This window comes from Schistocerca nitens, chromosome 3 (assembly GCF_023898315.1).
Source record: "Schistocerca nitens isolate TAMUIC-IGC-003100 chromosome 3, iqSchNite1.1, whole genome shotgun sequence".
Lineage (NCBI taxonomy): Eukaryota > Metazoa > Arthropoda > Insecta > Orthoptera > Acrididae > Schistocerca > Schistocerca nitens.
This window is the reverse complement of record NC_064616.1, coordinates 625,475,610-625,497,444: the sequence shown is the minus strand read 5'-3', so window position 1 is coordinate 625,497,444 and position 21,835 is coordinate 625,475,610. Positions and strand designations below refer to the sequence as shown.

Below are 21,835 nucleotides of genomic sequence, written 5' to 3'. Positions count from 1 at the left end.
TGTCTGCCTATTACTCGTTACAACCCCCTTCAACTGTCGGCGGTCTCTGTCAGTCAACAGATGAGGTTGGCCTGTACGCTTTTGTGCTTTACTTGCCTCTTCACTGTCACATTGGAACCAGTGGACCTAGGGATGTTTATGAGTGTGGAAATCTCACATACAGACATATGACGCAAGTGACACCCAATCACCTGACCACATTCGAAGTCCATGAGTTCTGTGAAGTGCCCCATTCTCCTCTCTCACAATGTCTAATGACTACTGAGGTCGCTGATATGGAGTACCTGGCAGTGGGTGGCAGCACAATGCATCTAATGTGAAAAACGTATGTTTTTCGGGGGTGTCTGGATACTTTTGATCACTTCTTAGGGTATTATCAGGTCAATTTCATGAAGTGGGCTTCATTTATGGCTTTATTTCTCCAAAAGCCAAACAGCTGTGCTGTTAGTGAGGAGTTACTTTCAAGAAGGTTCATTACTTGCCAAGGGAACTATGAGAGAAACAGCCAGTGGATGTGAAACCAAATGTCTCTCTATAATATTGTTAAAACGGGTTTTGAGAGAGAAAGAGAGATTTAAGTCTCATTTAAAAATCAATTATGTGACTGAAACCAACTGTACAGCAGTTCTTGAAGGTACAGGTACCGGTACCAAATAGGATAACGATGTAATGAAAGCTGTTAATCTGAATCATAGATGCACAGATAAGTGACTGCAGACTTCATGAGTAGTCACTCAGTAATGGTAAGAGCGGTGGACCAGCTGGTATACCTATTAGATGCTATATAAGTGACACAGCATAATTAATCTCTCTTCTAGCAGCTCCTTATTGGAAGTTCTCATTATTAAACTGCCAGCATAGATTCTCAGATCTGCACTTATGCAAAACTCATCTTGCCCTTTTCATTCACGAGACTGGAAAAGCCATAGACCCAGGCTCCAGGTTAACACTAAATTTCTTGACTTCTGAATATCTTTAAATAAAGTTTCACAATGTTATTGTATAAACAAAGTATGTGGTTACAAAATATCAAAATGCTCATGCAACTATACTTAATAAGCTCGTAGCAGATAGAACTGTATTTCCTGTCCTCAATGAAGAGAAAACAATAGAAGTAACACTGTGTTTATTTCAGGATAGTGTAAAAGAGTGTTAATGCTCATGAAACATATAAACAACTTAATGTTAGCTGTTTGTGACTGTTCATGGGTGAAATTTGTATGTATTGGAAATTTGTATCAGCAGAAAATAGTTGCAAGATGCAGAAAGGTAGACAGTACTATCCGTAGTTAGTTCAAAGATTGGCTTGCTACAAGAACATGTTAATTTCAATAAGTGTGAACAGATGACAAGTTCCTGTATTATTGAGTTATACATTGTTCGTCATTAATGTCAGCTGCAATGGGCAATTATCTCCCATCTACATTACTGAAGATGGAAAATTACATAAATCTTGTTCCCAGAAAAGCAGATGTTGGGCAGTTTCATTGGAATAATCTGATAAAATCGAACTTATCTGTGATTGGAGCTTCTGGCAAAACTCTGTATTCAGATCAGTTATTGTGCACAGTTTACCTGTCTGGGATTCTTACAAAAAATGGTAAATAGCAGGGAAGGAGCAGGAGATGGACAGACAGACAGACAGAGAGAGAAAGAGGGGGGGGGGGAGAGAGAGAGAGAGAGAGAGAGAGAGATGGATGTTTGATTAGTGTGTTCCTGTTACCCTTATGGCTTGTGTAGTTTGTGGGTGCAATGTTACTTCTATTCTTGCTGAGTTTGTTGTTGCCAAAGGAACTGAATAAACACATGACCCATTGTAGTATGTCAATGACATGGAGTGCATGAGAACTGTGCAACGAACTTTTCTCTCTTTTTGGAAGATTACTTTATTAGTTTAAAATATGCAACATACGTCAACTCCCACTTGATATTCTATATCATATAAACAGACAATAAGTACATTAATTTTATTTTTTAGTCCTGTAGCATTTCGATTTGTCATAGTAACCTTATGTCAATAAGTTTATGGAAGAATTCAGTATGTGTCAGGAAAAAAAAAAGATTCATAGTAATTCTTGTAATCCCATGAGACATATTGATGGATGATGCCATATTATCGATACGTCTCACTACACTTACTTCCAGAAGGGTCATTGTAAGTGGTGAGTAGGTTGGCAGGTCACATGGGCCCATCAGCCAGTCTTTTTAAGGCCAAGTGAGCACAGGCCCATTCCCACTTTTGTTCGATAGCAAATGTGTTCCTCTCCGTGACCAACTGAAATATCAATGATGACTGCACTACAGTCATTATACCTGGATATTATATTTGGACTGATTGTGTTATTTTTTCATGACAACTGGACCTTCTTGGGATCTGAGTATAATGATATCTCCGTCTGTGTAGTACTATTAAGTTCTACTTTGTCAGACTGTGATATTGTTTTAACCAAGTGATTGGTTTGAGCTTCACTTCAGAGTGGTTTCCATCACAATAATCCATGTTGTATTAATTGAGATTGTTTTCAGTTGTAGTCATGGAAAATTCTTAGGATCAATAACTCCTATGAACTATACGTCATTTATTTTGTGTTATAGCATGTTCAGAAAAGTGTTAATTTATTTATTTTGTGATACAAACTAGGACTACAAAATCAGTTCCTAAAAGATACAAACCTGTTCTTACACTTAAACACTTTCTGGAGCTACCACATTTATAGTGCTTGAAGTAGTCTTGTCAGATCACACAGAAATTTGAAGCCATCTGTAAATTTAGTGAATTTGATTGAACCTCACTGATCTTTAATTACAGTTTGTCTGGAAGTATTGTTTACTTTTGGTGTTGTTTCTTACTTTTCAGAAGTGTGCCCTTTCATATTATGTGAAAGGCTGTGTTTGTCTTAAACATAAATCGTGTTCCAATATTAATTGTATTTTTGTAGCTTGATGAATCAATGACTGGCTTAAAATATGTGGTGACCAAAAACAGCAGAATGTACACCTCTGTTTTTACCAAGTAAATTACTTGAAATCAAAAATGCCATCTACAACAAGTGATGAGTCTGATTACAGTTCGTAAGTTGAACTGGAAATAGTAGTATGAAATTATGCAGCTAGCACAATAAATAACCAATTTATTATGTACATTACACCATGACTGGTTGCAATCCCCTTTCCATCCATCCTGTATTACATATCTCTTAATTCTCTTTTTTAAGCCTATTTCTGTATCTGTTTGAACATCATTTGTTATAATAGTGAAATAAGAAATTATGTATCCTCCCACAAACAGATTCATGGATGTCTCTCTCTCTCTCTCTCTCTCTCTCTCTCTCTCTCTCACACACACACACACACACACACACACACACACACACACACACACGTGCGTGCAGAGAGAGAGAGAGAGAGAGAGAGAGAGTTTTACTGGATATACGTACATGTGTCATGTGTTGTTCTTCTTTGCAGAATGAATTTTATGGTGAAATTGGCCTTGGACACCCTGCTCAAAAAGTCAAAATGATCTTCGACACAGCTTGGGCAAATACATATGTAGCCTCAGAAAAATGCTCTTATTTTAATATTGCTTGCAGTAAGTAGCTGGTGTACTATATTTTATAACACAATACTTAAAGAATTGGAATTAATATCAGACTGTGTAATTTATTTGCTTTAGGGCTACATAACAGATATGACGCAAAAAAGTCTACAACTTACGTGAAAGATGGAACGCCTTTTAATGTTGACTTGGGTTCAAGTAATCTTACAGGTTTTCTGTCAACTGACAGGTTGAATGTAAGTTATTACTCAGATTATGAAATTATGTAAATAAGAAAACTGAACTTGTTCACAATGTGAAGTATTATGACAAGCATTTAGATGTAAGCTGATTTCAAAACTGCAACAGGTGGTGAAATGTAATACCATCTTTGAATTATTACAAGGTTTTTTCGTTAGTGTGCATACTTTTTTTTAAAAAGACTGGTAGCTTATACTGGTAGAGCAGAACAAAACAATTAAGGCCATATTTATAATTAGTATAGAGGTAGGGACACCAGTTGACAACTCCTTACATCTGCATCCAATTTAAACTAGAAAATTAATCATCTTGGAAATAAATAAAAAATTAAAGGCAATTTGCAGATGAAGTTCATTTGTAATAACATTTTTTACTAAAGGAGGAAGGGCAAGTATTACTCTTCATAGTTTTTACAATTCACCAAACCCCTCTTCCGGGGGCTCACCACTCTTTGGTGAGTTCATGCTTGGCTACTGCAGGGCCCCAGCCTTTGCTGCACCCCTTCCTTTCTCATTCTGCATGTCTATTCTCCTGCTATTCTTTTTTCCTCCCTTAGGGAATGTGTCTTGGATAGTATTGGTAATGCATTCCCAAGTTTCGATAGTCTGCCATCAGGATAGGCCCTCATCTGTTTTTTCTTCCTTTCTTCACTCTCCATCTCCTCCCCTTCCTCCACTTCAGCATTTGAGGTTTCTCTTTGTTTCTGTTTCCTCCCTGTGTTCTCACGAAGGCCAGCCCATGCATTTGACACATAACAGGTGACTCGGTAATGCTTAAATCCCAGCTCCAGGTCAACAAGTAGGGTTTGCACTTACTCCCTGGTATAGGCCAGGTCCAGGGAGGGTTGATTGCCTGAGCTTTTACCATCCTAATTGCCAGTTGTGTCCCTCTGTCAGGAATTAAGGAGGTTTGACGTGAGGTGTGAAGTGTCACCTAAGGTGAGTGAGCCCCCAGTTGGAAGGAGCATACCATTGGAGTTGCTGGCAGTCGTAGGGGATTTTTTTTTGCAATGAGCCAATCACAATCTCAGTCTACATCTACTAAATGTAAATGGAATGAGGCTAAAGATTCAAAGACTCTTCCAGCTGTACCTCGATTCCTCAGTGGTATCACATACCAAAGAAGGTCAGTCCTTTGCTACAATCAATCCATTTGTTATTCAGAAAGATCTTGATGCAGTTGCAGGCTCTGTGAAATCCTGCTTTCATTTACGTAATAGGACTTTGCTTCTGGAGACCAATGGCACTTTTCGAGCCCAATAACTACTTACAGCTTTACTTCTCCACACCTGACCTGTTCATGTCAAGACCCATCGTACACTGAATTGTTCATGTGGTGTTATTTACACTCAGCTGCCTGATGGTCTGGCTAAGGGAGAAATCCAAACTTCTCTCTCTGATTGGGGTGTCACTGTGATCCATCGAGTTAGGAAAATGGTTGATGCAAATTTGGTGCCTACACGCACTCGTTTTCTCACATTTGATCAAGAAGTGCCTTCATCGAAATTAAGGCAGACTATGAAATCATCATGGTCTGACTGTACATTCCAAACTTGATGCGTTGCTACCAGTGTCAACGTTATAATCGCACTCACTTGTCCTGTCAAAAAATGGCCAAATGTGTCACTTGTGGTAGAGGTGCTCATGAGGGTGATTGCCTGCCTCCTCCCTGCAGTATTAATATTAATGATGACCGTGCCACCTCGTCCTGTGTCTCTTGATGAGGGGGCCATCCAGAAGATATGTATGAAGGAAAAAGTACCCTACCCTGTGACTCATAAGTTTTCGGCTAGTCAAAATCCCTGCATTGTACCATCTGGCATGTGTAGTGTTCTTGCTACACCTCACTCCAAGAAGGACATGGCCATGCAGACTTGTGACCTCCAATTCAGTGGTGCAGTTGTGAAATCACCGAGTATCACAGTAGCACTCCCATCTCCTTTTCTTACATCTGTGCAACAAGCCACCAAATCTTCATCTCTGGTGGCAAAATCACCTGCTACACAACCAGCAGGCTGGAAAGGACAAAAGGAATACCCCCACAAAGACTTTTTATGTCACTCCAGCCAACAAACATCAGTCTTTGTCTGCCAACCATAAACACTCTAAGAAATCAAACAAAGGCAAATGGTGCATTTTGCTATGAGTTCCGCTTCTGCGAATTACCCCTGGCCTTCCGCTCCATTAAAGAGCGGATGGAACGTCGGAGCCTTTCGTTTCGCCCCCACCATCCAGAATCGTACAATGTTCCATTCAGTGAGTGGGAATTTCGCAGTGCCCTAACCGCTTGTCCTGATACCGCTCCTGGGCCAGATGGCGTCCACTGTCAGATGCTGAAACGCCTTTCAGTGGACTGCCAGCGACGGCTCCTTGACCTTTACAACCGTCTCTGAGTCGAGGGTGAGTTTCCGTCGCGATGGTGGGAAAGTATTGTTATCCCCATTTTGAAACAAGGCAAGAACCCTTTGGAGGTGGACAGCTACCGTCCCATTAGCCTCACCAACGTTCTTTGCAAGTTGCTCGAACGGATGGTGAGCTGGCGCTTGATTTGGGTTCTGGAGTCTCGGGGCCTTCTGGCTCCGTCTCAGGGTGGGTTCCGTAAAGGCCGCTCCGCCGCCGACAATCTGGTGAGCCTGGAGTCAGCCACCCGTACTGTCTTTGCCCGCCGTGAGCACCTGGCCGCTGTCTTTTTCGACATGCGGAAGGCGTACGATACAACATGGCGTCATCACATCCTTTCTACGCTTCATGGATGGGGTCTTTGGGGCCCTCTGCCGATCTTTATCCAAAATTTTCTGTCGTATCGTACCTTCTGCGTGCAAGTCGCGACCTCCCATAGTTCCTCCCGCGTTCAGGAGAACAGTGTGCCACAGGGATCTGTTTTAAGTGTCTGTCTGTTTTTAATAGCCATTAACGGGCTCGCTGCGGTGGTGGGAATGTCTGTCTCAGCGTCCTTGTATGCTGAAGACTTCTGCCTTTACTACAGCTCTATTGGCATTGCAGCTGCTGAACGTCAGCTACAGGGCACTATCCGTAAGGCGCAGTCTTGGGCTGTAGCATATGGCTTCCAGTTTTCAGCAGCCAAGACGTGTGTTATGCATTTCTGCCGGCGACGCACTGTCCACCCGGAGCCGCAGCTTTATCTTGACAGCGAACTCCTTGCAGTGGTGGAGTCACATAGGTTTTTGGGGGTGGTTTTTGATGCTCGGTTGACTTGGCTGCCTCATATTCGGCAGCTTAAACAGATGTGTTGGCGGCATCTAAATGCTCTGCGATGCTTGAGCCACACCTGCTGGGGCGCCGACCGATCTACCCTGTTACGGCTCTACAAGGCATTAATCCAGTCCCGTTTGGATTATGGGAGCCTGGTTTATGGCTCAGCATCCCCATCTGCATTGCGGGTGCTGGACCCAATCCTCCACAGCGGGATACGCCTTGCCACTGGTGCTTTCCGGACCAGCCCAGTGGACAGCATACTTGTGGAGGTGGGTGTCCCTCCACTGTGGTTACGCCGCCAACGTTTGCTGGCTTCTAATGCTGCCCATGTTTACAGCTTGCCCGGGCATCCTAACTATCGGCTACTATTCCCACAGTCGCACGTCCATCTTCCGGAACGCCGGCCCAGGGCTGGATGTAAGATCGCGGTCCGCGTCCGAGAGCTTCTCTCCGGGCTTGGGGCTTTACCTCTTCCGCTTCCTTTCCGGGCACCTCTGCGTACACCCCCGTGGTGTGTGCCTCGCCCTCGCCTTCAGCTGGAATTGGCACAGGGCCCGAAGGACTCAGTCCCTCCGGAGGCTTTCCGCCGCCGCTTTCTTTCCATCCTCGCAACGTATCAGGGCTCTGGCATTGTTTACGCTGACGGCTCGATGGTTGCTGGTCGTGTCGGTTATGCCCTAGCTCTAGGGGACCATTCCGAACAACGTTCCTTGCCAGCTGGCTGCAGCGTTTACACTGCTGAGCTGGTCGCCATGTTTCGAGCCCTAGGGTATATCCGCTCCTGATCAGGTGAGTCCTTCATTATCTGTAGCGGTTTCCGAGCTCTCGACCAGTGTTTCCCTTGTTCTCTCGTCTGGTGATGGCTATCCAGCAGTCCTTGCATACTCTTGCCCGTTGCGGCCGCTCTGTGGTCTTTGTGTGGACCCCCGGCCATGTTGGGATACCCGGCAATGAACATGTTGGCCGCCTGGCGAAAGAGGCCACCAGTAAACCATCTCTGGACGTTGGCCTCCCGGAGACTGATTTGCGAGCAGTCCTCCGCCGAAAAGTTTTTGCATTATGGGACGCTGAATGGCGCGGTATGACCACCCCCAACAAACTCCTTGTCGTCAAGGAGGTAACGACTGTGTGGCTGTAATCCCTGCGAGCCACCCGCAGGGACTCGGTAGTCCTTTGCTGACTCCGCATTGGCCACACCCGCTTGACACACAGCTTTCTACTGCAGCATGAGGACCCACCTCTATGTCGATGCGGGTCGGCTTTGACGGTGGTCCACATTTTGTTGGACTACCCACTTTTAACTGTGCTCAGGCAGACGTTTGGGCTGCCTGCTACGCTCCCTACCCTTTTAACTGACGACGATGCTATGTCTAGCTTAGTTTTGCGTTTTATTTGAGCAGGGTTTTTTTATCATTTAATCTGAGTGTTTGTTTTTAATATTGATTCTGGCTTTTGGCCTCCGATTTGATTTTAAACTGAGTTTTTAATGTGTTCTCGGTGGTTGGCTTTTCCTTTTTTTCTCTATGGTCGGCCAACCACCGTCGCACTCGGTGTGATTTTAATTTGTTTTGTCTGTTATCTGTCGGAGTATTTCTTGTCCTGTGTCGTCTGCCGTCTTTCCTGTTGTTCGTTTTTTATTCTCTTTGGGTGGTTTTAGTTCTTTGGAAAAAGGGACCGATGACTGTAGCAGTCTGGTCTCTTTAATCCCACAAACCAACCAACCAAAAGCAAATGGTCTTCTCCTTCCCTGACTCTAAGATCCTCTTCAGTGGTGTCATCGCCTGATACCCTCACCTGGCCAACCTCAATTTCGTCAGTGCACACTGCGTACCATTTTTCTGCCCTGGAATCCTCAGGCCAACCCAGGGAAATGTCGACATCTCTATAGATCTCTTCAGACAGAATCCTCGGGCCCTGCGTTCGAAATCCACACTGTGCAGTGACTAGTAGGTAGTGAGACTCGAGCCATCATACCAGCCAGCCATGAATCATATGTTCTATCAGCATGCAAACACATCTGGTGAGAGGAATGAAGCAGTGGCTAGAAGAAAGCTGTTTGACCTTACTGAGCTTTGGTACAGGTATGACAGTGGTTTCACACCAGTGCCCAAATGCAATTGCCTGTACCAGAGAGAAAGTGCTTAGCTACAAGACAGAGGTGCTGCAACATCTGAATGTGAACATTGCCCAGCCCTGGGGTGGAAGATCAGGTTGAAGTGAGAGTATGGTCTAGCTGCCTCATAGTAAAGGCAGCATTATAACAGTCATGATTCTGAGATGGGAAGGATATTACCCGAGCCTCCTCCACTCATTTGCGAGGGGAGATGGAAGGGTGATAGGGGGTGGAGCTCAAAATCCCAGTAAAATAGTGACCCAAGGTGTTGGAGATAGCAACAGGCTCCACAATGGTCAGACCAGAAATCGGGGAATGCACCTTGGTCCCAGAGAGCCAACGGAGCTTGCCCCACATGAAAGAAGAGGGAGTTAAACTGTTCAAAGAACTAGTAAATGAAATCCAGCTATCTTTTTTGGTGTCCCGTAGAATGCAATGACACTGTGCATGCAACGGTTTACAATGAATACAGTTTGCCATTGTAGGATTGGCGGTAAAAAATGTGGAGTGCATGACTCAGAGCGCGAATTACGTCATGGCATGCCTGAGTCCACCACGAGACTGGACATGGCACAATAAAGATAAAATGCGAGGTATGGAACATTCTGTGGCGATAATGATAACATCTGTAAGATACTCTACCTGGTCATCACAACAGCGGAAATGCTGTTCATCAAAGGCTGCCAGGAAGGAATTAAGCCTCCAGTCGGCCTTAGAAAGCTGCCAATTGGGTAGGCTGACCATCAGTCAGACCACTTAGGTCGAGTAAGGGTCAACAAATGGATAGCACAGTGGAAATGGTCACTAGAATATGTGTCAGAAAGAATGGACCACTTGAGATAATGGGCAAGATGGGCAGTACAAGAGGACCAAATGGGAATAAGTGTGCATGCAGTCTGAAAGGAACATGGGTGCTCCAGTGTTAAGGCAGACGAGATGGAGCTGATTCAAAAGGTTAGTCAAAAGGGAACCTTTAGGAAGGATCTCAAAGAGCCCCAAAGGGGATGATGGGTGATAAAAGTTGCCAAGCAGCAAAAAAGCGGTGAGGGAGCTGACCAATAAGCTGGAGTAAGTCTGCCCTGGAGACAGAGAATGAAAAAGGGATGTAGACTTTGCAAAGAAAAAAGGTGAAACAGGGAAGGAATATGCGGACTGCAACAGCTTGCAGCCAGGTGTTCAATGAGATGGCCTGGCTATGAACATCGAGCCGGATGAGCAGCATGACTCTCTTATGAGATGGAATGCCATCCTTGGGGAGGGAGGTGGGATCAAAGTGCACCAGAAGAAAACGCGAGAGGTCAAAACGGTCATGAGGACACAATTTCATTTCCTGGAGGGAGAAAACAAGTGAATGCTGCAATTACAATAGCGGCTGTTATTTCACCTTGTTGGGTCTAATGCCAGAAATGTTCCATCGAAGAAGAGTCATAATGGGGAATGGGGAGGAGGGAACAAATGAAGGGCAGTCACTGTGGTGGGTGCCGAGTGACAGCCTTTGAAAACGGAGTTTTCAATGTATCTGTGGGTTTTGCCTTCTCGGACCACTTTATTCAGGTGAATGGGGTGCCTCAAGACTCCGTCCTGAGCACCATCCTCTTTGCTATAGCCATTAACCCTATTATGGACTGTCCCCCATCATCTGTTGTGTTTCTCCATGGACTTGTCTTCTTGAGAGGTGTCTTCAGTGATGTCTCGATCGTCTTTACTCATGGAGTGTCAACAATGGCTTGAGCTTTTCCACAGAAAAAGCTGTTTGTATGAATTTATGGTGATGCAATGGGTTTCTTCCACAGTCTTTACATCTTGGGCCTGTTGCTCTTCTATTTGCTGAAACTATGATATTCCTGGGGCACATGCTGACTGGAGACTTTCTTGGTCCTCCCACGTGTGTTACCTGTCTGCATGCTATCCCTGATCCCTCAATGTCCTGTGTGTCACTTCATGGGGAGTGGATCGAACCACCCTCCTCCATTTCTTTCATAGTGATTTCTTGTCTGTTCAAAACTGGACTATGGGTGTTTCATTTACTCCTCTGCATGCACGTCCATCTTACACCATCTTAACACAATCAACCACCATGGAATATCCAGAATTTTCACTCTGCAGCAGAGCGTGCGCTGATATGAAACTTCCTGGCAGATTAAAACTGTGTGCTGGGCCGAGACTCGAATTCGGGACCTACGCCTTTCGCGGGCAAGTGCTCTACCAACTGAGGTACCCAAGCACGACTCACGTCCCATCCTCACAGCTTCGCTTCTGCCAGTACCTCGTCTCCTACCTTCCAATTTTACAGCACTTGCCCGCAAGAGGCATAGGTCCCGAGTTCGAGTCTCGGCCCGGCACACAGTTTTAATCTGCCAGGAAGTTTCACCATGGAATATGTTTGGCCACTGGTGCCTTGTAGACTAGCCTGGTTGAGAGACTCTAAGCAGAAGCTGCCAAACTACCACTGTCATACCGGTGTGATGTCCTCCTCAACAGATATGTATGCCATTTGTCTGCCATGCCGAGCCACCCATCCTATGCCCACTTTTTTGATGACTCCCTTGAATTCTAGGATGGGGTGCACCTTTCTTCTATGTTAGCTCCTGAAGTTTGTTTTTGTCTACTGCTCCAGCAGCTTAACTTCACACTACCTGCCACATTCCCGATGGTCGTGAACCGTTCACCGCCTTGACTTGGTGTTGCGGCCCACTTTCATCTTGGACTTCATTTGTTTCCCAAGGACACTACTCCAAATTTAATCTATCGCTGTAAGTTTCTTGACCTTCCCACAATAGCGCCTTTGTGTACACTGATGGCTCTAAGACTGACTGTGGTTTTGGGTGTCTCTTCAACATTGGTACTGACCATTTTCAGTATCGGCTTCTAGAACACTGCTCGATTTTTAAAGCAGAGCTTTTCGCCATCTATCAGGCTACGCAGTACATCCGGTGACACAAGCTTTCTAATTGTGTTGTATGCTCTGATTCTCTCAGTGCCCTTCAGAGCCTCTGTGTGTTGTACACAGACCGCCCCTTATTGCAATGGGCCCAAGGAAGCTTCAGCTTTTTTACTGTTTAGGAGCCATTGTGATGTTCGTATGGGTTCCGGGTCACATCGATGTGATGGGGAATAAGGCTGCTGACACTGTTGCCAAGGTTGCAGTCCTCCTACCTCAGCCTGCTAGCTCTTTCATTCCTTCGGATGATCTCCATGTTGCTGGCTATCAGCAGATGGTGTCACTTTGGGATCACCACTGGCCTTCTCTGCATTGAAACAAGCTTCGGAGAATTAAATCTGTGCCAGCGGCTTGGCCAACCTCCTCTCAGCCCTCTTGTTGCAAGATCTTTTTATCTAAATTGTGTATTGGACACTGTCATTTTAGCCATCGCCATTTGTTAAGTGGTGACCCCCATCACCTCATGCTCATTGACAGTTTCTGACTGAATACTTTTTTTTTTTTAACTGTTTACATTTCAGTGTGTGTTTGCCGTCTCAGTTATCGGCCATTTTAGCGAATGACGCGCGAGCTGTAAACCACGCTTTACTTTTTATCTGTCATAGCAATGTGGCAAAGGACATTTAATCTTAGGTTCGGGGCCTCCGCTGTGCCTGTGGCATATTTTGTGGTCCTTTCTCCAAGGGGAAATCCATGTTTTTAGCTCTCGTTCCTCCCATTGATTGGGATTAACATTTAGTTACTTTTAACTTCTTGTACTTATTAGTGTTCTAAGGTTATGACATGGGTGATTAAGACCACAGTTGTTCAGTTGTTTTTGTGCTATGCACCCCCCACCCCCCATAGAAAGAGAAGAAGAAATTACCAAAAGAACAAATATTGTGGAAGTCAGTAGAAACTATGTTATTAAGACATAAAATACTAAAATTTTCAGGAACTGAAAATGCCTTGTAATAAAATTGTTTATTGTGGAAACCAAAAGGTAAATAGACTAATTATTCACATTAGAAGTGATAAGTCGAAGAAAAGAGAGGTATATTAATAGCAAGAAAGCCTCAACTTTCTTTCATTAAAACAGTGAAAAACATTCATTATTTTTTGTGACACAGTGATGAATAAATGCAGTGGAATTAGTTGATATTTTTATAAGTTGTCTATTTACTAAAATTTGATAAGGGTTTCAAAATAAGTTCAATTAGAAATGGGTGACCCATCTCATTCAAAGATATGATGTGCCCTTATAAAACAAATCATACTGCCAATTTTTCAGCTGAAAATTTGAAATCAGGGTGCAAGACCGTGCTTTGAATTGGCATCTGTCATCCCTCCCCCCCCCCCCCCCCCTCCTGCCTCTTCATTGTTTTCGTGTTTACAAGTATCATCTTCCCAGTACCATTTTAATTCATTCATTATTAGTTACAGTTGGCACCCAGTAGTTAGCAGTAATTTTCTGAGAAAAGCATCATAAACTAATCATTTGCTTAATTTTGAGGATAAGTTATAACTATGTCTTCCTTTCTTGGCATCATCTCTGCAGTCTTACCAAATAAAAGATCTAGTTCTTTACTACTTTATGTGTATGACATCTGTGTGACGTTCTGGGCTAACAAGGAGAGATCCCCAGCAGTGGTATCGACATTTTGAAACAATCTATGTGCTGATGTAGGTAAGGTCCAAGGAATTACACCCTGCAGCCTTGATCCTGGTGGGCCCTCATTGTGATTAATCGCTATTGGTATGCAATTAATTGGTTTACACACAATTTCTTTTATTCGTATTCCTTGGTCACATCATTTTAATCAACATTTTAACTTCTTCGATGGCTCTTATTATTTCTTGCTATCATTCTTTTTCCACTTGCAATCTTCGTGCATGTGAATTTAACTATTTTTATTTATCTGTCTTAATGTTTAAACATCTGAAAGTACCAATCTGTCAGTAAAAAAGAAAAAAAGATGAAATAATCTTTTATATTGACTGTACATTGGTGTCAAGAATGTATTCGTTGTTAAAAGGTGTATGTCTTTTTGAGTGGCAATCATCATGTAAACATTTAAAGCATAAATTCTTATTGCACTATGCACAAAATAAAATGGATAATGATTTAAATAAAAGCAGGGATTATAAGTGAAATGAAATTCAAGCAGAATGAGAAATAGAAATAATGAATGCAAAAACATGGATGTCAAAAATGTAAGATGATGTAATATAAGCAATTAAGTCAAAGTTGGTACATAACAATAATGAAAATCACACGAAGAAGGGTTCCCGGTGGACAAAGACTGAATAGGAAGAAAAATGAGAGCTGACGATTAATTTTATTCAGTGACTAATATGCCGTGACAAAGGAATGGAAAAAAAATTACATTTAAACCAATTAATTGAATTAAAATAGTCATTGAAGTCATTCTGATAAAGATTTAAAATAAAATTCATAGCACCTGGCAAAATTCAAACCCTCATCCTTTTGCCTGACAAGGGCCCACCAGGATGAATGGGTGCAGAGTATGGTTTCTTGGGTCTTAACCTACAACACCATATACAGTGAAACCCTGCTTTTACACTTTTCAAGGAACTTCAAACAAAAAGGTGTAAAATGTGGGAAACAGCATTTTAAGCTGTAAAAGTTATGTATAGGATACCCCCTTGCATTTTTGCACTTTATGTATGTGCACATAATAGGCATCAAAATACTCATGCCAGGGACTTGTTTATTACCTAATAATGGTCTGTTATCTAATAAAACTGCTGATATAATGGGATCTGATTATTGGGAAGCAGAAACGTTTGACTCAGTTTCATACGTCATTATCGATGTTTTTGGAACGCCACAGCTGTCACTCATTATTTAAATAATGAAACATTGCATCAGTTACATATTTTTTCATGCTTAGCACCGTGCGTTTTGCGAACTTTTTATCAATATCAAGTGCAAATATTTACATAAGTATTTTGTGTGGTGTTTGCATATGTGTTGTTCTGCGTCTCTTGAACTGTAGGCATCTTTCTGAGGTTATCTGGTACTATGCTTCCTCAGTTATGTAGAAAACCACACACACACACAAACTATCATTCACATTGCTTTTCTGTGTAACATCACAAAAAATACGTAGGTAAATATTGCACTTAACATCAAGAATAAATCCTTGAAACACGTTTTGCTCAGAATGGGGATATACGTAATTCACACCGTGCTCAAACCAAAAAAATTTGAGTAATGCAAACTGAATGAAGGTGTCAGCTAGCGCTACAAGTGGCCAAAAGATGAAAAACATTAAATATGGTTTCACACAGGTGTGACAACAATCACAAAATTGTGCATGCACTGTAGAGAGAGTTTGCAAATGGTTGCGATTGATCATGATCCTTTATTCGTGTGAACCTAGTTACTTCTGTCATCCACCATGCAGAGTAGAGTTTGGCAGTGGTAGGAGATATGGCACGAATTATTCCAACTATAACATGTTTACTGGTTTATATCTGCTAATTGGAGCACCCTGGTGTCAAGAAACTTGACCACATGATGTTTGTAAACACTACTTGATGGTCAACATCATGCCAGCGTCATTTTGTGTCAGTTTTTATTCCATGAACAGTTTTTCATGAAGTGTAAATCACAGGAAAATTATAAATATGTTGACGCAAAATTGGGTGTGAATTAACATTGGGGACATAGGAAATTTGATGGGAGTGATAAAAATGTCGTAAACAGCAGGAAAACGTTAATTTTTTGATCGTAAAAGTGGAGTTATACTGTAGATTGTTTCAAAAAGTCGATCCCACCACTGGGGACCTCTCCTTGTAAGTAACGCTATCTCTTCTTCATCCAGTACATAGCTGCTTCCTTACACCTTTTAGGGCAAGTGGTACACCTTTTAGGGCAAGTGGTCATTCCCAGAACATCACCTGAAGTGTATCCGCTGGTATGGTACAAAACAGTCCAGAAAATTTTAGGAAGACTCTGTTGCACTCTGTTCATTGCTTATACCTGCATTACAAGTAGCAGCTTAAAATTCCACACACTTAGTACTTCAACTTACACTATTGGGTACTGTGATGTTGAGTGTTCACACATCACTTTGAAGAACCAGTCCTTGGGTGTCAATTTACAAATTGGCTCATGTTGTTAAAACTTGAAACTGGAAGGAGAATAGTCGTTCGCTGCACTCAAAAAAGTGCTTTGTTCTCAGTTCTGTATACGTTTCTGTTGCTTGTACAGAAATTATTTGAAGGAATGCAACTGTATAGACTTCCACTACAAGCTGTTCTACTAATTTTGAAAAAAAAAAAAAAAAAAAACAGGATATCATAATGTATTTTGCAAACTTCTGATGAAAAAGTTGTAGTCAAATAGTCTTCGATGTAATTCTTGAGGTAAGTTCTCAAAATGTTTTTATACTCTGTCGCAACAAATATTTCAAATGATTTTCTGACAAAAGCAAAATTTACATAAAAATAGGTATGATTTATTGTAGTTGTATTGACAGTTTAGGCTGCAAAAATAATGATTTATTATACAATTTCTATCCGCAGTTGTTTAAATGTAACTTTTGAAGACGTGAAGTGACAGTTCATTCCTACACTAGTAGGATTTCATCATTGCTTCTGGCACTGCAAAGCTAGTCAGCAGTCTGAAATTTTAACTACTCTTACTTCACCTATTACTTACAAGTCTAGTAAAACACAATATTTCTAGGTCCAGAGCTTCACCTACACCCCCTAGAATTTTAAGAAGTTTTTGGGTCCAGTGACAGCTGGCAGGCAGCAAATATATAGGGACACGTGTAATTGTACTCTGGGGGTATGCAACTAGTCGCACTTACAAAAGTTCTTGGCTCTAAGCTTTATATTTATTTTCGGTGGGTACTCTAGAACAGGAATCAGGATTCCTAGAAGTTCTCAATTCTGACTCTGTCATCTCTGTACATGTACAGACATAGTGTTTGTGGTTAATAATATGGACTTGTTCAAGGGAAACTGCAGCAGTCACTGTGTGAATACTGGACCCAAAAACAACTTGTATGTGAGTAACCTGTTTGTAATGATTGTGAAGAAAAGTGTGCACCATTCTACAGGTTCAGTTTTCAGGAAACTTCCAACAGAAATGATAAACCTCAGGTTTTCAGATCTGAATTACAGGAATTCCTTTGACACTTTCCTTCTATCCTTTACAGAAATTACTAAATTCCTCACAGCAGCTTAAACATCCGCGAGTATACACACACACACACACACACACACACACACACACACACTGTTCATAAAATGTCAGTGTCAGAAACTACTCCAGATAGTCTAACTGAATAATACTCGTTAACTTTTTCACTCGGGTAATGGTGAAAGAAATATATGTACTTTGTTCTGCTTTTGTGGAGCTGATGCACAGACTATGCAACCATTGTTAGTGTTAGAATCTTTCTACTGTAGTGGCACCACCGTTTAGGGTAGGGAAAGTTAGTTTTGTGCAATATTCTGAGCACAAGTTACAGCCAGGGGCAGGCCAGATTGCAGTGAGTTACGCATACCAACAGTTGCAAACTAGAATAGAGGCCACAGGGCCATCAAATTGCTGGAAGAGTATACGTAGCGGTGTTGCATGTTACAAATCACAGGAAGAAGGGGCCCACTGGCCAACCTAGCGTGTTATGAGTATGTGACGCGAAGCGGCGCATATGGCAAAACAGAGGTGCACAGCTGCATATAAATAGGTGCAGGTTTCTAACAAGATTCATTGAGGTGTGGCAGCTCTCCTGGACGGCAGGGCATGTCACACCACCAGTTACACGCAGCAGCAGATGGGGTGCCAGCATTCCAGTCCATGGCAGGTTGCTGGTTCGACCCTCTGAGGCCGACGCGGGGTCCGTAACCAGCCAGTGGTGGGCCACTCCACAGCTCACTACCGCGGGCAGTCATCCTGGCTTCCAACACATGCCGGAGGCATCCCGAGGCGAGGGCTGCAGATTCGGACGCCGGATTGTGGGCGCTTGTTGTCGCCGCGATCTCATTCACGCCAGCGAGAAGCATGCAGCTGGCCGCCTGCGGCTCACACCAAGCGGCGCCGAGTCGGCAGGGACGCCTACCGCTGAGTCAATTGCCAGCGTCCTGATGACGCCGCAACTACGCTGGCATAAAAGGCCGACACACAGTGCATCCACGGGTTGCTGGGGCAGCCATTGCGCCAAGCCGTTTCGCAGACAGCGAAGTGGTGTCCCTCAGCATTGCGGGACCCAGTGACGCAGATCGAGAGGAATGGGGGCACTGTAGTTGGAAACAATAAATCACTTGGAAAGTTCGGATGAGTCTAAATACGGTGCCTTCTACCTCTTCCCACTATATTTGGTCATCATGATACATTCAGTGGCAGAAGCTCCCACTATACTACATCTGAGATATGATGCCTGTTCAAATTTCACACCAGTGGCATAAGAGTGGCACTAGTAGCACCACTATGAAAATGGAAATAGGATTTACTTTAAATACATACTATAATGGTCATGAGCATTTCCCACCTTTGAGGTTGGAGGTGGTAAGTTGATGTAAGTCAAGAATGCCTTTAAGGTAAAAAAAATAAAAATAAAACTAGTATCAGCACCTCATTTCTGCAGTACTGGAGACAGACTTGGCAAGAATGTAGCCACTGTACATGATTGCTGGCAGCAGTGGTCATGAGAATGTAATGATGCAAGAAGACGGATTCCTGATGGCCACGTGGCAGTACAGAGAAGGAAGACCATTGTGTTCTGGGTATGGCTCTGGCTGCACTGTACTGCACCTGCAGTGGCAATTTGAGCCGCATTTGGCAACACAGCGACACAACAAACTGTTAAAAATTTGTTACTTCAAGGACAGCTCCAAGCCAGACACCCTGTAGTGTGCATTACACTGATCCCAACCAAACGCCATATGTGACTTCAGTAGTGTCAAGCGAGAGTTCATTGGAGGGTATGGTGGAAGTCTGTTGTGTTTTCTTGTTTCCTAATGGAAACTAGTTCTGCCTTGGTGCCAGTGATGGCTGTATGTTGGTTAGGAGGAGGCCAAAGGGCCTGCAACCAACCTGTCTGCATGCTAGACACACTGCAGCTACACCTGCGAATTATGGTCTGGGGTACGATTTCATATGACTGCAAGATCACTCTCAGGATTATCCCATGCACCCTGCAAATTTTGTATGTCAGTCTGGTGATTTGACTTGTTGCACTGCCATTCATAAACAGCATTCCAGGGAATATTTCCCAACTGGATAACGCTCTCCCACATACCGCTGTTGTAAACCAATGGCCTTTACAGTGTGTCTACATGTTGCCTTGGCATGCTTGATCACCAAATCTCTCTGCAATCAAGCACATGTGGAACATCATCGGACGACAACTCCAGCGTCATCCACAACCATCAGTAACAACTGTCTCTGTATTGACTGATCAGGTGGAACAGGCATGGAACTGCGTCCCACAAATTGACATTTGGCACCTGTACAACAAAATGCATGCACATTTGCATGCTTACATTCAACATTCTGGCAGTTACACTAGTTATTAATATACCAGCGTTTCACATTTTGAGTGGCTTATCTTGCACTTACATTAGCCTGTGATCTTGAAATGTTAATCATTTAAATATGTGACGTAGACAGATGTACTCCCTATATTTCATTACTTTATGTTAAGAATTTTTTGATGTCGCAATTCTTTTTCCATCAGTGTAGTTGGAGCTGTTGTGTTGATTGTTAATATACTACATCATTTAACCAAACTATACATCAACTCCTCCTGACTACACCATAATTACACAAAACATAAGATTGTTGATTTTAATTCATATGGGGAAGACGCCAAGACCTGAAATCTCACTTTATTCCAGTGATGTAATATTCTGTGTAACCTATATTAGATTGCCTCTTATGTTGTCTCACTTTAACCAGCCATATTTTTAGCAATGTGTCCTTTTATAAGTGGATGCCAAGTGTGTAAAAGAGTAATGATCACTAAATCAAGGGAGGGAGACCAGATTAATAGATGATTGCCTTCTTTCTGTTTATGTTAGTGTTTTTTTCAAATTACATCTTCATGATTTAAAGTAAATATAAATTAGTATTTCAGCATACATGAAGCAGATGTGATTACTATGAAAGAAAAATTCACTCAAGGGAAAGATTACCAAAATGGTATAAAATTTATTGAGCACATAAATAGTCAATTTTCCACTAATACTAGCTGTGTCAAAGAGGGATAATAGATTGTTTTGTAGGGCGGGCAACCACAGCCAATCTTGGACATTTTTCCAAAGAAAATTCTACACTGACTGTATGAATGATTTTTATTAATTTTTATTAAATCTGCGACAGGTTTCGCACCACTTTTTTCAGCATCGTATTTTATTTTTATTTTCTAGGTCATTGCCGTTCCCATCATTTAAAAAAGATTTTTAAATTTTAACTACAGATTTCACCAGATGACAGTATATTGGATGTGAATGGTGGGGAGTGGCTACAGGGCAATGTTCAACATTACTATGTTATAAATAGTGTATGTGAGTACTTTTCTTGTTTCATTCAAAAAAATGGTTGTTTAAAAGTTTAATTTGTACCTCAGAATTGGGGATCGAATAGCTTATATGAGCTCTTATTATATTATTTTTTGTACAGATTGCCTGAGAATGCACCGATAAGTGGCGCGAAACCGGTCACAGATTTAATAAAAATCACTCATACAGCCAGTGCGGAATTTTCTTTGGAAAAAAGGGATAATAGAGCCTTAGATCATAATTAAAATGAGAAACAGCAATTGTGGAGTTTGTATTTGTATTTAATAAACATTATATAAAAAAGTGAACTAATTTATTCTCTCTAACCGCTGGTCATAGAGGTCTTCTATAAATTAAGCTCTTTGGTAGTCTGGTGGAATGTACAATCCCATTGGCACCTATCACTTCAGAGTCTGTGTTATGTAATAAAATGAAAGTGAACTTTATAACAGAGTTAATACTGTAGTAAATTTGTTTACTGTTATGCGTCACATAAACTTTTGTCACATGAACTCTATTATTCTGTTTCAGATTGGTCATCTTGTAGTTGAAAATCAGACTTTTGCCGAAATTGTGAAGCTGCCAATGATGTACTTATTTAGTATTGCAGATGGGGTAGTGGGACTGGCATATGACAGTCTTTCCATTGATAATGTTGTTCCAGTCTTTTACAATATAATGAAACAAAACCTGATCAAAGCCCCTCCAATATTCTCTTTCTATATAAACAGGTAAAATAAAATAGAAAAATTATTCTGCTTTTTAGAATAGGCAGAACTCCAAATAATAGAAATTAATTATCCTTATAGTGTAGACATAACATTATATAAGATTTTCTTTGTCCCACAGAGACAGGACAACAGACAGAGGTGGCAATCTAATACTAGGAGCTTCAGAGAAAAAACATTACAATGGAAGCTTTACATATCTGCCAGTAACAAAAAAGGAGTATTGGCAGTTCCATATGGATAAGTTAGTGTCAGAGAATTTTTTGTTTTTTTTTAATTATCGACTTACTATGAATATAGAAGTACAAGATAGTCTAATCAGAAAATGTTGAGAAATTTGCTGTTGCAGCACCAGAGGACACCAGTGAAGCATTTCTTTATATGTAAACTGCAGTTTGCATACTGAATTAAGTGCTCCTGCCCAACTTTCCCCACTTATTCCAGTTGTCTCCCCTCCCTCCACCCCCCCTCCCCACCTTCTCTCTCTCTCCCCCCCTCCCCCCCCCCTCTCTCTCTCTCTCT

General features: G+C 42.1%; 1 protein-coding gene across 1 annotated transcript in view; it reads left to right on the top strand.

Annotated features, from left to right (window-relative positions):
* LOC126248571 (lysosomal aspartic protease-like) overlaps window positions 1-21,835 on the top strand; it is a 45,994-nt gene that overhangs the window by 12,271 nt on the left and 11,888 nt on the right. The window contains exons 3-6 of the mRNA XM_049949675.1: window positions 3,466-3,589; window positions 3,674-3,792; window positions 21,117-21,316; window positions 21,435-21,557. Coding sequence (XP_049805632.1) covers window positions 3,466-3,589; window positions 3,674-3,792; window positions 21,117-21,316; window positions 21,435-21,557 — 566 coding nt within the window. The remainder of the gene's footprint in view (window positions 1-3,465; window positions 3,590-3,673; window positions 3,793-21,116; window positions 21,317-21,434; window positions 21,558-21,835) is intronic.